Source organism: Meles meles, chromosome 8 (genome assembly GCF_922984935.1).
Source record: "Meles meles chromosome 8, mMelMel3.1 paternal haplotype, whole genome shotgun sequence".
Classification (NCBI taxonomy): Eukaryota; Metazoa; Chordata; class Mammalia; order Carnivora; family Mustelidae; genus Meles; species Meles meles.
In genome coordinates, this window is record NC_060073.1 from 15,052,552 (window position 1) to 15,065,025 (window position 12,474).

The 12,474-nt window shown below is 35.2% G+C and overlaps 1 protein-coding gene across 1 annotated transcript; it reads right to left on the reverse strand.

The window, feature by feature from the left end:
• Positions 1-9,066: 9,066 nt before the first annotated feature.
• Positions 9,067-10,002, reverse strand: LOC123949435 (olfactory receptor 5L1-like). Its single transcript, XM_046016876.1, has one exon. It carries the CDS (start codon positions 10,000-10,002, stop codon positions 9,067-9,069), a length of 936 nt encoding a protein of 311 aa, XP_045872832.1.
• Between the last annotated feature and the right edge of the window lie 2,472 nt (positions 10,003-12,474).

Genomic DNA, 12,474 nt, shown 5'->3' on the forward strand with positions numbered 1-12,474 from the left:
TTCTGCCACGTGTCAGGCTTAGGAAAACAAACGTTAAATTTGTGTTTCTTCTAAAAAGGGAGTAAAAACAGATTAATAATAACTTCAAAAAATATAGCATTGATAGCAAATATTATAGTTATAAGAATTAACAAAAACACAGTTGTCAAATAATTCAAAATGTTAAATGTCTCAGTAGATCCCACTGATCAAAACTGACTCTAGCATCAACAGAAGCATTAAAAAAAAGAAGCATTAAAAAACGTAAATGATTCCCACATTCACAATACATTGAGATGATTAACTAAGTTTGGTTGTCTCATCAAGATTAAAATAGAGTCAATGATTTTCAAAGCCACACAGAAATGAACCTCTGTTCTCTGAAAACCCTTAAGAACCTTGGCCATCACAGTAGCACCTACTGTGAGTCTATAAAACATATACTTTTTTCCTTTCATTGAGTCTCTCAGGAACATGTATTTGAAGCAAAGTTTTTTAACATTCCATTTTTAGGGATAAATTTTTTGAGGTCTGCAGCTCACAAAATACTTCTAGATTTCAAATTATGAGCCAAGAGATTTAAAATATAGACTGAAAATGAAAATTTTACACCAAACTAACAGAGTGGTTCAATTATCATAGCAATAATCTACAACAATAAAGTCTTAATCCTGAGAAAAGTAAAAACTATATTTTTATGAGAGATTTCATTCTTAATAAAAGTTAGAGAAATATTTCATCACCTTAATAAAATTGTGAAAAACTAATCAAACTCTACATTTAAGTATTGTTAATAATATTAAAATGGAAAATGTTAATGATAAATAATAGAGCAATTATTAAATTACAATGTGTCATATCTAGGAGAGAAAATTATCATGCTGATGGTTAATTTAAAAAAAAAAAAAAGAAACGAGATACCAAATAGTCTATTTGGTGTATATATGTAGATGTATATAAAGATGTACGTAGAGAGGTAGGAATACATCAAATAGGTCTGTTACCAATTTGACTATAACTGAAATATTCATCCTTTACCCACACCAAAGAGAGGTGCCTGAAAACTCTCTCAAGTTCTCTAAGCAGCTGGCTGGGAAAAGTGGTTCTTTAGTCTACTCAATACAGTGGGATCCACCAGTGAGAACTTTCCTTAAAGAAAAGGCCAATAGACATGGAAGGGTTCTATTCTCTGCCCTCCCTTCTAAAGAGCAGGAGGAGGATATGTGTGTCCTCTACACCTACGTGAAATGAAAACTGAGTGAAGAGTTTCTGGACTAGAAGAATAACTTGGTACTTTCTCCATGTACTGAACTACCTTTAAAGAAGTAGAAGCATATCACTTTCCTGAGGTCATTTTTTTTCATCATCCAGCCAAGAACAGAGATTAAAAAAACCAAAAGCAAAACTAAACAAAATACCTGAGTTATTTGCCTGCTTCCCAGTTAAACAGGAGAGTCAACTTGCTAAATTTTTTTCCGAATGTTCCAGGCTGTTGATAAGAAACTATTTCATGGGAACGTCTAAACAACTCCACAAGAATTAATCTCATTTTCTGAGCAGAGTGAGTTCACAGGTCTTGACTATCTGTGAACAGTGTGGTGGGCAGGTCACTGGAACCCTCAGTATTAGCCTGACAATGAAGGAACCTCTCCATGATCATAAATTCTTGATTTCATCACAGAAACTGGTCTGAAAAAAAAATGTTAACAAGAAACAGAAAGAGAATGAATGAAGAGGGTTACCATTTGTTTATTCTATTCTTTCATACACATTTTTGATGTTATAAAGAAAATTGTTCTAAATTCACCATTAAGTGCTTCTAAATACTAAACCACAAAAAGCTTTTCAAATAGTAATTGCACAGGAATCTATTATTATTATCTAATTAAAATACAGGTGAGTTTGACACATGTTTAAAATAATTGTTGACAGGGAACATAAATTCATGTTTATTTTCAGGTAACCAGAATCTAGCTCAGCTTACAGACCTGAGTAACAGACATTTTCTCCCTTGTGCAGAAGATGTTAAGACATGTAGAGCAGACTGAGACTTATCCTGTAATATAAGCTCCTGGGAATTGGGCTCCTTAGGCCCCCAAACAATTACTAATCCTTATGGTATAACAAAATATATAAAAATTAAAGTGAGACTACATTTCATGTAACCTACCTAGTAATTAATCTTTATGACATATCATCAGGAAATCTATTTTTTAAATTATCCCAATTTGGGAAATGACTGTTTAAAACCAAATATGCCCCCTCCCAGCGTTCATGGTGTTATGTGATATTAAGTCTAAGTGTCATATGTGTGGGACATAGCTATAAGGCCATAATAAAATAGCATGAGTATGTCTTCCTTTCTATTTTTTTTAAGATTTTATTTATCCATTTAACAGAGATCACAAGTAGGCAAAGAGGCAGAGAGAGGGTGGGGGAAGCAGGCTTCCTATTGGGCAGAGAGTCAGATGTGGGACTCCATCCCAGGACCCTAGGATCATGACCTGAGGCGAAGGCAGAGGCTTTAACCCACTGAGCCACCCAGGCTCCCCTTCTTCCTTTCTAATATCATGATAGAATCCCTTAGTTTATTCCTATAGGGCATAGTGACAAATATCATATCAGAATTCCTTTAAATACCATAAAATTAAAGACACTATTGGTCAGAAAACTATAGAATAGATAGCACTTGTTGCGTCTTTGCTAGGTGTTGGAAATTCTTCTAAATATTATGTAAGTATTAATTCCTTTTAGTTTCCTAGTAACAAGACAGGACACAGTTCTGGGTTTCATGCTTCTCTTTCAAAGACACAGACAGTGGCTACTTGGATCAACTCCAAATAAATAGCCAGTAAAAGCAATTACAGCCCTCTGATTTTTCCATTCATAGGAATGTATGGGGGGGGGGGGGAACAAGCCAGAGAGATTTCTGAGGTTGCATGTTTTCAGTGCATGTCCAGTGCTGGAAGCCATTGAAAGGGACTACATCAATTATCTCGTCTAGATGTGTTCTTCTGACTTTATAATATCAATCTAGGCCACAGGATTTTATTTGTTTCTGTGTATCACTGGCTGTACACATACATTTTTAAAGGTATATGTAATCAACAAGTAATCTCAAGTAAATAAATTTGTACACTCTCAACTACCACATAATATGTTCCTAAAATTGCTGTGCCAAAGATAACACCCAAGTTTGAGGAGACATTCCCTTTGGTTCTCCATTCCCAAATCACGTGTCACAATTAACAAAAGAGAAGACAAGCTCTCACCAACTATCCTTTTTTGAGATGCCCCATGAGTAGAAATCTGTGGGGCAAAAGAAAGAAAGAGCTGTGATTATTGGTGTTCTTAAGGCCATTTTTCATGTTTTAGTTCTTCATTCAGGGACCTGCAACTTATGACATGCATCTCTCCCTCTTTCCATCTTACACAATTTCTGTTTCAGGTTACAACTTCTATAAATGTCTAGCTAAATATTTGCCTTACTTGGTTTTCTATGTTCCATTAGTAAGTGTTTTTTATATATTATGGGCACACATCCCTTCTCAGCTATAGAACTTGCACTTTTTGCTCCCAAATTTAAGTCTATGGTCTGTTTTGAGCTAATGTCTGTGCATGGTGTGAGGTAAGTTGAAATTTACCTTTTTTGCATATGACTACCCAGTTGCTCATTACCATTTATTGAAAGACTATCCATCTCCAGGAGACTGCCTCAGTAGGTTCTCAGAATCAATCAACCATAAATCTGTTTACTTTTGGAACCTCAATTCTATTATGCTTTAGGATATGCTCACCATATGCCAGTACCAATTACAATATTTTTTAACTTTCAGTTTCTCAGTAGTCTTTTGTTATTTATTTCTAGCACTGCAATATTTTGATGTGTGCAAGAATTTATTTTCTTAGTTTTACATTGGTATTTTATTTTGTTACTGTGAAGAAATAAGATTATTTTGAAATACTGATACTATATTTTGTGATCATGGTGAATCAGATTATTAGTTCTCATAGTTCTAACACAGTGCACACCCATGTGTGGATGTGTGTGGATTGCTTAGAATTTTCTTCTTAGATTATGTATAACGTGAATAAAATCAGGTTTATTTTAAATCTGGGTGACTGGTGGACTGATTGATTTATTAATCTGTATATTTATCTTTCTATGTATAGTTATCAATCTATTAACACCTCATTCTGTCTGTGAGACAGACATGGACTCTTGCTGGGGGATGGGCTGGCTTCTGACTTTCACCCTTTCTTTTCAGAGGAGCTGGCCTGCTACCATGGCAGCCCGGGGACTCCAGCCTCAACTTGGCATTGCTCTGCTGCAACTTTGACCTTTCAGTCTGTCTATGAGTACTGAGAGTAGACATCCCACATAGATTGAAGCAATTTCCTCTATTTCTCCTTACTGGTAAATTTTATCTTGAATGGGTGCTGGTTGGTGCCAAATAATTTTTCCGCATCTATAATGTGGCCATGTGACTTTTGTTGCCTTTTATTGTACGTAAGTGATGTATTATGTTGTTTTTCATATGTTAAACCAACCTTGCCTTTCTGGGATAAATCTCACTTGGTCATGGTTCATAATCCTTTTATATGTTTTAATGCATTTGTTTTATTTCATTATTGGGTATATATATATATATATATATATATATATATATTTGAGAATTCTTGTGATTATATCCATGAGGGATATTGGTTTGCATTTTCTTCCTCATTTTGTCTTTGGCTTTGGTATGCTGGAATACCAGCATAACTGCATGAACTGGAAAGAGCATCATGTCCCCTATCATCTAAATGAAGCAATTAACAATTGACACTATTGTTTATAACACTGAAACTAATAATACATTATACGTTAATTTAAAAAATAAATGTAATGATACTATTGTTATATACTTATTTAGTGAAAACAACTCAATCAAAGGCAATTATCATATGATCTCTCTGATAAGAGGAATTTGAGAGGCAGGGCCCTGATCCTGGCACATAGGGAGGGAAAAAATGAAACAAGATGAGATCAGGAGGGAGACAAACCATAAGAGACTCTTGATCTCAGGAAACAAACTGAGGGTTGCTGAGGGGTGTCAGGGTAGGGATAGGGTGGTTGGGTTATGGACATTGGGAAGGTTATGTGCTATGGTAAGTGCTATGAAATGTGTAATCCTGATGATTCACAGACCTGTACCCCTGAGGCAAATAATACATTATATTTTCATTAAAGAAAAATGAAAACAAAAGGTGAAGGTTTCTGTGCCTGGGCATTGGTAGGGGGAGGGAGGGAATATTTTTATTAGAAATCAAATTTATTGTTACAGATCTATTCAGACTTTCTATTTCTTTGTCAGTTTTGATAAACTGATCTTTACAAATTTTTCTGTATCATCTAACGACTAAATTTTTGGCATAAAATTGTTTATGCTATTCATTATACTCATTTTAATTTACTCAGGGTTACTTTCCTCAATTATTATGGTAATTTGTTCCTTGGTTTTTGTTTTTTGGGTTTTTTTGCATAGTAATTCTAGCTAAATTTTTTTTTTCTAGCTAAAATTTTGTCAATCATGTTAATCTTTTCATAGTACAAACTTATTGGTCTTGTCTGTTCTTCATCTTCCTACTTTATTGGCTTGTGCTCTAGTCATTCTTCCTTGGTTGTTTCTTCTTCTTCTTCTTCTTCTTCTTTAATTTCTTGATGTGGAAGCTAAGTTTTTGGTTTTAAGAGTTTTCTTCTTTACTAGTATAGTTATTTGAAGACCTAAATTTCCTTGTAAACCCTGGGAAGTATCTATTAAAATTTCACAGTTTATGGGGCACCTGGGTGGCTCAGTGGGTTAAAGCCTCTGCCTTCAGCTCAGGTCATGATCTCAGGGTCCTGGGATCGAGCCCAACATCGGGCTCTCTGCTCAGCAGGGAGCCTGCTTCCCCTTCTCTCTCTGCCTGCTTCTCTGCCTACTTGTGATCTCTGTCTGTCAAATAAATAAATAAAATCTTTTAAAAAAATAAATAAAATAAAATAAAATAAAATTTCACAGTTTAGTTTTCATTTTCATCATTGATTTCAAGCAGGAGCACTATAATCTTTCTGTTTCTTCTCTACAGTGTTCCAGTTAAGCACAAATCAATTAAGTGATAATGTGTAAAGGAAGCCAATTTCATATGTGTGAATATATATGATTATATAAAATATTGTAGGATATAATTATATATACAAATTTCTGAAATAAAGTTGTTTTAATTTCTTACTGTATTTTAAAAATCATATCACCATTAAAGTTGTTTCCTATACCAATGTAAGATTATTATGCAGTTTTTATTTTACTGTAGGCAAAATAGTGAGTAGTTTTTCTCTCAATAATTTTCTGAACTAATTTGGGAGTTATCCAAAAACAAATAATATAGGACAAAGAATATATAAGAAATCCAAACAAAATTAATGGTAGAAGAAAGGCAAATATCATGTCATAAAATTTTTGAAAATTAGAAACTCATATCTATTTGGCCATTTTGTAAAAAATATTACTAGTACTAGAAAAAAAATTAATCCTTCCTAATAGACACAATAATCTAGTTTTGATTACTTATCTGTTTAGGTTATCATTAAAAATTTAAAAAATTTAAGGGGCATCTGTGTGGCTCAGTTGGTTAAACATTGGATTCTTGATTTTGGCTCAGGTCTTGATCTCAGGGTCATGGAATTGAGCTTTACATGGGCTCTGAACTCGGTGTGGAGTCTGATTGAGGTTCTCTCTCTTCCTCTCCCTTTGCTCTCCTCTTGTCTGCACTCCCTCTTTCTCTCTAAAATAAATAACTAAGATATTTAAAAAAATAAAACATTTAAGGAAAGCAAATAGCTCTCAATATTTGCAAGAAATCTATTCAATAATTATATGAAGACTGCCTAGGGAGTTCTTATGAAGAGAATTGAGACTGCTTTTGTTCAAGTGACCATATAAATTAATAATATATTTATGCAGATTGATAGTGGTAAAAAAGAAAGAAGAAACAAAATATGAATATATTTTCTTTGTTTTTGTTCTCATTATTAGCTTGGAAAACACCTAATATTTCTAAACTTGTAGATATTTTTATCCTCCACACTGAAATTATTTCTGAAAAAATTTAAACTAGTTAGGTTTAGCCTATCTCACTTTTTATTACTTTGAGCACCTAACAACATACCTGTATGTATGCGGCATCAAACAGTAGCTCAAAAATTTGTTGAATCAGGGGTGCCTGGGTGGCTCAGTGGTTTAAGCCTCTGCCTTCAGCTTGGGTCATGATCTCAGGGTCCTGGGATTGAGTCCCGCATCGGCCTCCCTACTCAGTGAGGAGCCTTTTTCTCCCTCTCTCTCTCTGCCTGCCTCTCTGCCTACTTGTGACCTCTCTCTCTGTCAAATAAAGAAATAAAATATTTAAAAAAATTGTTGAATCATTTGGTATATTGTATATGTGCAATAAATGCTAGTCCTATTCTCTTTTCATCCCTGCTAACTGAGAAATTTTAGATGTTAAATAAACAATCATTTTTGTATTTAAAATTTAGTGAAATAGATGACAAGGAAAGATATACATAGTCTCATGCTCAAGAACCTCACAAGCCAGTATTTTAGTAAATATCATAATAAGGTCGGTCTTCAAGTTTTTATTTAAATTCTGGTTAGTTAACATACAGTGTAATATTAGTTGCAGGTATAAAATTCAGTGATTCATCATTTACATAAAATACCCAGTACTCATCACAAGTGTCCTCCTTAATACCCATTACCTGTTTCAACCATCCATTGCTTGCCCCTACCCCAGCAACCTTCAGTTTCTTCTCTAGAGTTAAGAGTCTGTTTTCTGGTTTGCTTCTCTTTTTCTTCCCCTATGTTCTTCTGTTCTGTTCATCTGAGTGAAATCATATGATATTTGTCTTTCTATGACTGACTTATTTACTTACCATGATACTCTCTAGTGGCATTCACAACATTGCAAATGGCAAGATATCATTCTTTTTGATAGCTGATTAATATTTCATATAATATGTACATGACTTCTCTTTTATCCATTCTTCAATTGATGGACATTTGGGTTCCTTCCATAATTTGCCTTAAAAATGAAATACTTATGTGTTCTACAAATAGGTTAGAATTTGCCTTTAAGTGACAGCGTTTTATTTCAGCGGAAAGTTAGAATGGAGACTTAGAGTAAACAAACAAACAAACAACGTAAGGATGACTTAAGTCAGAGATGCAGGTACTTGTAGGAATGATTATTCAGTGATGGCAAGTATACCTGTGGGGGATATTTTTATATAGACACACTCCTATATGTGTGTATATGTGAGTCTGTGTGTATATATAAGACAGACAGTAGATATGCAATAGAAGTACAATATAAGAAATGGAAGGTGGGTGAGTGAGAAGGGGAGAATTAATTGTGAGCCGGAGGTCATTCTAGACTCTTTGCACATGACATGTAACTAAATTTTCCCAAAATTCATGGGAAGTAATTAGTACTATTTCCATTTATTTCAGTTGAGATCATATCCGAAGTTCCAAAAGCACTGGACACTGCAACATCAAAAACAAAAATAATGAAGAAAACCAGAAATAAGCAATAAAGTTTTAAAAAAGACTAAAAAGACACATACCCATATGGAAATCTCATTGTGTATGTAGACTCTTGGGAAAAGATGTGTTCTTTGTTGGAAAATAGGAGGAATTCAACTTTGGAAAGGATTAACATTTCCATAATACATAATGAAAGAAACTGTGATTTTCAAGCACTCTTCATTAAGTTCATGAAGGTTAAAGTGTAAGCTAAATGTATCTTCAGGATCCATTACTAATAACCATTTAAGACATTAAAGACTGAAGGAAAGTAAAGAGGTAGACTTCAAGTTTGAAATGGGCTTAGTCCTACACTTGAGGCCAAGTGAAGAGACACAAAAACAAATGAATCAAAAAGAATCACTCAGAAACACCTACCTCCTGGCTCTTCCCTCCACTCGAACACTACAGTCCACACATTCACCCCTCTACCAGCCTCCAAGCCTCCACTTTGGGACCATGAGTTCTGCGAAGAAAATATTTTCTAGGAAAACATTTTGGAGCTCACCACTTTTCTGAGAGCTGCTTTCACATCCTTGTTCCTCAAGCTGTAGATGAGGGGATTCAGCATGGGAATCACTATGGTGTAGAACACCGTGGCCACCTTGTCAGTATCCACACTGTTGCCAGAACTGGGCCGGCAATAAATGAAAAGAATAGTTCCATGGAAGACAAGGATGGCTGTGAGGTGGGAGGCACAGGTGGAAAAGGCTTTGTGCCTTCCTTCTGCAGAGCGCATCCTCAGGATGGTGATGAGAATCAGCAAGTAGGAGGTGAAGATGATCACAATGGTGATGATCTCATTGGCAGTGGCCACAATGAACACCATGAGTTCATTAACAGAGACATCAGAGCAAGCAAATGATAAGAGAGGGGGTAGATCACAAAAGAAGTGGTTAATCACATTTGATCTATAGGATGGGATCTCAAGAGCTAAACACAGGTGGATCAGAGAACACACCATCGCCCAGAGGTAGCAGCAGGAAACCAGCTCTATACAGAGATTCTGGGACATGGTGACAGTGTACAGCAGTGGGTTGCAGATGGCCACAAAGCGGTCATAGGCCATCACAGCCAGCAGGAAGACCTCAGTTACCACACATGTGCAAAACAAGTAGAATTGCACCATGCATCCCAGGAAGGAGATGGCTTTGTCCCTGTATAAGATATTGGACAGCATCTTTGGCACGATGATCGTGGAGTAGCAAAAATCCACAAAGGACAAGTGGCTGAGGAAAAAGTACATGGGAGTGTGAAGGTGAGAGCTGACCTGAATCACTGCAATCATGCCTAGATTTCCCAAAACTGTGACTCCATAGATGAGAAGGAACAGCAGAAAGAGGAAGACTTTCAGCTCAGGGGCATCTGTTAATCCAAGAAGGATGAACTCAGTCATAGAGGTGCAGTTCTCCTCCTTCATTTCTGCCATGTCTCAAGCTTAGGAAAACAAAAGTTATATTTGTGTTTCTTCTAAAATGGGAAGAAAAAGAATAGATTCATATTAACCTCAGAGAAATATAGCATTGATATCAAATATTGTATTTATACAATATAACAAAAAACACAGTTATCAAATAATTCAAGATGTTAAGCGTCTCACTGGATCCCAATGATCAAAATTGACCTCAGCATCGGAAGACACATTAAAAAACTTTAATGATTCCAACCTTTACCACAATATATTGAGATGATTAAGTTCGATTATTGGATGGGTTTTAAAATAGTGTTAATGATACATTTCAAAGCCACACAGAAATATTCCTCTGTTCTCTGAAAACCTTTAAGAAGCTCAGGCAGCAGCACCTACTGTGATTCTATAAAGGATATACTTTCTTTTTTTTCACTGAGTCTTTCAGGATCAAATATTTGAAGCAAAGTTTCTAATAATCCTCTTTGGAGATAGTGACACATTTTTTGAGGTCTGCAGCTCACAAAACCCTTTTAAAATTTGAATTATGAGGCAGGAGATTTGAAAATGAAAATTTTACATACCAATTAACGAAGTAGTTAAATCAATTATCATAGTAATGATCTGCAGTAATAAAGTCTTAATCTGACAACAATAAAATCTATGTAATTTTGTAAGAGATTTCATTCTTAATAACCTGTCATTGGGGGGGGGGCAGGGTAGCTCATTCAGTTAAGTGTCTGTCTTAGGCTCAGGTTATGATCCTAGGGTCCCAGGATGTAGCCCCACATTGGGCTCCCTGCTCAGCTGGGAGTCAGCTTCTCCTTCTTCCTCTCCATCTGCCCCTCTGCCCCATTAGTGCTCGCTCACTCTATCTCCCAAATAAACAAATAAAATAAAAAGTTAAATCTTTAATAATATAAGCTGTAGTTAGAAATATTTAATCACATTGATAAAATCATGAAAAACTAATTCCAAAACTACCTGGTAGTACTGTTTATAACAATGGAAATACTAATGGAAACAATGGAAAATACTAATGATCAATAATAGAGCAATTATTTAATTACAGTGGGTCATATCTAGGAGAGAAAATTATCATGCTGGTGATTAATTAAAAAAAAGAAAGAAACGAGATACCAAATAGACTACGTGGTGTGCATATGTAGATGTATATAAAGATGTACGTAGAGAGGTAGGAATACATCAAATAGGTCTGTTACCAATTTGACTATAACTGAAATATTCATCCTTTACCCACACCAAAGAGAGGTGCCTGAAAACTCTCTCAAGTTCTCTAAGCAGCTGGCTGGGAAAAGTGGTTCTTTAGTCTACTCAATACAGTGGGATCCACCAGTGAGAACTTTCCTTAAAGAAAAGGCCAATAGACATGGAAGGGTTCTATTCTCTGCCCTCCCTTCTAAAGAGCAGGAGGAGTATATGTGTGTCCTCTACACCTACGTGAAATGAAAACTGAGTGAAGAGTTTCTGGACTAGAAGAATAACTTGGTACTTTCTCCATATATTGAACTACCTTTAAAGAAGTAGAAGCATATCACTTTCCTGAAGTCATGTTTTTTTTCATTATCCAGCCAAGAACAGAGATAAAACAAAACCAAAAACAAAACAAAACAAAGTACCTGAGTTATTTGCCTGCCTCCCAGTTAAACAGGAAAGCCATCTTGTTAATTTTTTTTCTGAATGTTCCAGGCTGTTGATAAGAAACTATTTCATGGGAACGTCTAAACAACTCCACAAGAATTAATCTCATTTTCCGAGCAGAGTGAGTTCACAGGGCTTGACTGTCTGTGAACTATGTGGTGGGTAGGTGACTGTAACCCTCAGCAGGAGAACGACCGTGAAAGAGCCTCTCCATGATCACAAATTCTTGATTTCATCACAGACACTGGTCTGAGAAAAAGGTGTTAAGAGCAATCAGAAAGAGAGAGAGAAGAGGTCTACCTTTTGCTTATTCTGTATTCTTTCATACACACCCCTGTTTGATGTTATAGAGAAAATGTTCTAAATTCAAAATTAAGTGTTTCTGAAAACTAAAACACAAAAGAATTTTAAACAGTAACTGCATACAAGTAAAAGTCCTGTTAAAACATTATCTAATTAGAGAGATGGCTTCAATACATCTTTAAAGTAACTATTGATAGGGAACATACATTCATGTTTATTTTTAAGTAACCAGAGTCTAGCTCTAGCTAACAGACCTGGGTGACAGACATTTTTTCCCTGGTGTTGAAGATGTTAAGACAATTATAGCAGACAGAGACTAATACTGTAATTTAAGCTCTTGGGAAAGGAGCTCCTTAGGCCCCAAACAATTACTAATCCCTAGGGCAAAATATATAAAAATAAAACTGAGATTATATGTCATATAACATACCTAATAATTAATCTTTATGACATATCATCAGCAAATTTATTTTTTGAATTATCCCAACTTACGAAACGACTTTAAAACTAAACATGACC